The sequence below is a fragment of the Brachypodium distachyon genome, chromosome 2 (genome assembly GCF_000005505.3).
Source record: "Brachypodium distachyon strain Bd21 chromosome 2, Brachypodium_distachyon_v3.0, whole genome shotgun sequence".
In the NCBI taxonomy this organism is placed as follows: domain Eukaryota; kingdom Viridiplantae; phylum Streptophyta; class Magnoliopsida; order Poales; family Poaceae; genus Brachypodium; species Brachypodium distachyon.
Window position 1 is genome coordinate 23,549,887 of NC_016132.3, and position 4,095 is coordinate 23,553,981.

The 4,095-nt window shown below is 48.1% G+C and overlaps 1 protein-coding gene across 1 annotated transcript; it reads left to right on the forward strand.

Moving 5' to 3' along the window:
- Positions 1-1,356: 1,356 nt before the first annotated feature.
- LOC100838093 (WAT1-related protein At5g07050) lies at positions 1,357-3,400 on the forward strand. Its single transcript, XM_003568414.4, has 5 exons — positions 1,357-1,849; positions 1,964-2,213; positions 2,307-2,465; positions 2,557-2,708; positions 2,827-3,400. The coding sequence occupies exons 1-5, from the start codon at positions 1,452-1,454 to the stop codon at positions 3,086-3,088; spliced, it is 1,221 nt and encodes a 406-aa protein (XP_003568462.2). The 5' UTR covers positions 1,357-1,451; the 3' UTR covers positions 3,089-3,400.
- The last annotated feature ends 695 nt before the right edge of the window (positions 3,401-4,095 follow it).

The following is a 4,095-nucleotide window of genomic DNA, read 5'->3' on the forward strand; positions in this document are numbered from 1 at the left end:
ATCACTAAGATTTGTTCTTGGCAAAGCCTTTGGTAGAACATAGCAGGCTTTGCCGAGTGCCCCCTAACAGACGTTAGATACCTGAAATTCGGCAGTGTGTATGTAATAGATAAGTTCGTCCGATATACCCTCCTTGGGACCAGCTTCTGCTTAGCATGATCAAGCAGTCAATCTCAATAGGTTTTGCTATTGGTATTGGTAAGTCGTCTGTTTTTTAGTTAGAAATCAATCGACATTTTAGTCATCTGGTTTTAATCCAACGATATATAGCAATTGAGAGATGAGATAATGGCGAGGACTCTCAAATTTTAATCCAACGGTTCTGAAACGTCGATTGATATTAATCTTGAAGAACAAAAAGTTCTACAAGATAGAGGAGAAATAGTCACGCCACAAGCCCACGGCTGTTTTCTTAGATTTGCATTTCAATCTATAGGACCACGAGGTTGCATCCTAAAGAAGTGATTGAAGAGCTACACGAACAGGGGTATCTTTATTAGAGAGTACTTTCGTGTTTCTTGATTTCTATATACGTCCATTGATATTTAAAACTTTTTTCTTAAAAAAACAGGCGACTTAGAAATAGTCATGCCCAATCTCAATTACATTCAGGCAATCTCAATTAGTGGCAACTTCATAGTGGGGACCGGGGACACGATTGAGCATGCACTTGCATGCATCGGCGCAGGCTCCGAGTGCCTGAGAATCGCATGCAGCGCGCGAAGCCGACCGGCAGGCGCCCCGCAATCTAAAAGAGATGCGAAATAGAGCAAAATACAATATGATGATCAGAAAGATTTTCGATATAATTTTTTTTGTTGAGTTAGAGGAAAGAAAAGAGGAGAGGGTTGTTCCATGATTCTGGACGCAAATTCTTCCTAAAATGAACGAACCTGCACAGTAAAATGCATCTAAATACATATATCTGTATTTAGACAAAGTTGTGTCAATAACTATTAAGGGAGGAGTAACCAACTGCAACACGTGGTCCTATGAGACTGCAATGTGATCCTATTATTAATAAATTAGTACATTTTTATAGCCAACTACTATACTACGTGTTAGCTACTCACTCCGTTCCATAATTCTTGTCAAAATGTTACATGTATCTAGACATTTTTTAAGAATACATACATTCATTTTTTATCAAAATTGAGACAAAAATTATGAAACGGAAGAAGTATATATTATATTAGCTAAAGATGGCATGGCAAAATCTTGGCCAACAACATGCTAATCTATCAAGCTTAATCTTGCTCTTGGCGCACCGTGACAGCGGACGTCAGCGCTAGCTGACCCCCGCCACCGGGACACACGGCCGGGGCTATAAATACCTCCGCTCGCCACTCCCTCCTCAAGCGAGCCAGCTACCAATCAAGCACACCCCTGCCCGCTTCACTCCCTAGCCAGCTAGCCAGCGTTATCTAGCAGGATCACCGAGCAATTAAGCAATGGCGGTGCAGCCGCAGACGGAGGGGTCGTCGTGGATGCAGCGGTGCAAGCCGTACGTGGCGATGATCTCGCTGCAGTTCGGGTACGCCGGGATGAACGTGATCACCAAGGTGTCCCTGAACCACGGCATGAGCCACTACGTGCTCGTCGTCTACCGCCATGCCTTCGCCACGCTCTCCATCGCGCCCTTCGCGCTCTTCCTGGAGCGCCGCAACCACAAGGCCCGCCCTGCCATGTCCCTCTGGGTCTTCCTCCAGATCTTCGTCCTCGCCCTCCTCGGCCCCGTCATCGACCAGAACTTCTACTACGCCGGCCTCAAGTACACCTCCCCCACCTTCTCCTGCGCCATGAGCAACATGCTCCCCGCCATGACCTTCGTCCTCGCCGTTATCTTCAGGTTACAAACCTCGTACTTGCAAATTTTGTAGTACTCCTTCGGTTTCTAAATTCTTGTTGTGGTTTTAGTGATTCCAGTGGCATTGACGAGGAAGAGGACTTTTTTTTTTGGCAGGATGGAGAAGGTGAACCTGAAGAAGGCGAGGTGCGTGGCCAAGGTGGTGGGCACGCTGGTGACCGTGGCGGGCGCCATGCTCATGACGCTGTACAAGGGCCGCGCCGTGGAGATGATCTGGTCCAGCCACATGACCCACCTCCACGCGGGCCCGCACCAGGACGCCGCCGCCGCGGCCAAGGATTGGTTCAGGGGCTCCGTCTTCCTCATCATCGCCACCCTCGCCTGGGCCTCCCTCTTCATCCTCCAGGTTTGTTTTCCCATCATGCACACATCCCATGCTTCAGTTGTATTTACTCCCAAAAAATACTGGACTAACAATGATTCCTGCGTGTGCATGCAGGCCGCGACGCTCAAGAGGTACAACGCGCCGCTGACCCTGACCACGCTCATCTGCTTCGTGGGCACCCTGCAGGCCATCGTGGTCACGTTGGCCATGGAGCACAAGGTGGACGTCTGGAAGATCGGCTTCGACATGAACCTCCTCGCCGCCGCCTACGCCGTCAGTCTCAGACTCTCGCCTCGCCAACCATACGTATAATTATCCTCTGTTTCCGTTTCCTTGATGCTGATTAAGATTGTTACGTGTGCAGGGTATCGTGACGTCGAGCATTGCCTACTACGTGCAAGGGCTGGTGATGCAGAGCCGGGGCCCCGTCTTCGCCTCGGCCTTCAGCCCGCTCATGATGATCGTGGTGGCCATCATGGGCTCCTTCATCCTTGCAGAGAACATCTACCTCGGAGGGTAAGTCAAGTGACGAAGATTATTCATTCGATCACCATGGCTCCAACTCCATGCATCCATGAGATAACAAGATCAGAGCAAGGCCCACATTAATTTAACTCTTGCTGTTAATTTTCAGGATCCTCGGGTCTGCCCTGATCGTCGCCGGCCTGTACTCGGTGCTCTGGGGTAAGCACAAGGAGAACGTGGAGAAGAAGGAGGCGGAGGCCATGGAGATCCCCGTGGCCATCAAGGGCGTAGAGTGCAACGGTAGGATCATGGACATCGTGGAGCTGGATGAGGTGCAGCTGGAGAAGGAGAAGGCCCAGGCGAATGGCAAGGCGGTCACTGTCTCGGTGACCGCCGGGGAAGCCCGGATGCAGCGCGAGGACGAGAATTAGTTGATCAGTGAATCTTGCGTCATTTTATCCTTATTCCGACCCAAATTTCTGGTATCCCCATGCATAATATGATGTTGTGGTGGAGAAGGTCTAGTGCTCTAAGCATGGTGGTAACAGTATAAGTGGTAAACTAGTGCTAAACTGGTAATATATTTTCTGAGGGAGAGTTTTGTAACCTCCCCCTTAGCTAAGCATGCAGAAGCTTTCAGTTTGGGACAGCCCTGTCTTATCTACATCTCTTGTATCATCTACCCCGGCCCTGCAAAAATTAATTATGTCATACGAACGAAAGTTATGCCTCATTTCTTCCAATCCTGTATCAACAAAGTGCTTGACCATGTCAGCCTATATCCTGCATGTTGTGGCTACAAACTTCTATCTTGCTAGTAGTGCACAAAGGAATCATATCTTTGAGCTCATATGATTGGGTGCAGGAGACAGGCAGCACTCCTGAAACTCTGAAAGAGCAAGAACATAGTACACCTACAAAGCGAATCTCTTTCTGCATTTTCCGTATCTTTTCATTTCTGATGGCACCTTTCATATTTTTATATTTGTGAACGCAATATCAATGTGCGTTTTCGCTACGTATCACTCAGATGCGGCGGTTGGCACACACCCATAAATCCTCTTATTATTCAATAATAACTTTTGTCCCCGTTGCATCTTGAGAAATAAAGAAAAAAAATGCTTCCACCATCCATGTGTATATGCTATTAATTGGTGCATAGTGGTTCCAAGAAACCCTGTCTTAGTTAAGCATACTTCATTGCAACGATAGCCTTAAAGAATCAGGATTATATAACTAGTGATGGGAACTGGCCGGAGGGAGGAATAATTCCCCCGGAAAGCATGCAATCCTAGTTAGAGCGCACTTGGAGATTCAGTGTCAGCCCTAAACCAGCATGAATCTCTTTTTAACAGGACTAAAGATTCCAACCGGGAGGTCCCATGTCCCAACTCCAAGTGCACCAGGGCGGTGGGCAAGTTGGTGCCATAAAGCACAG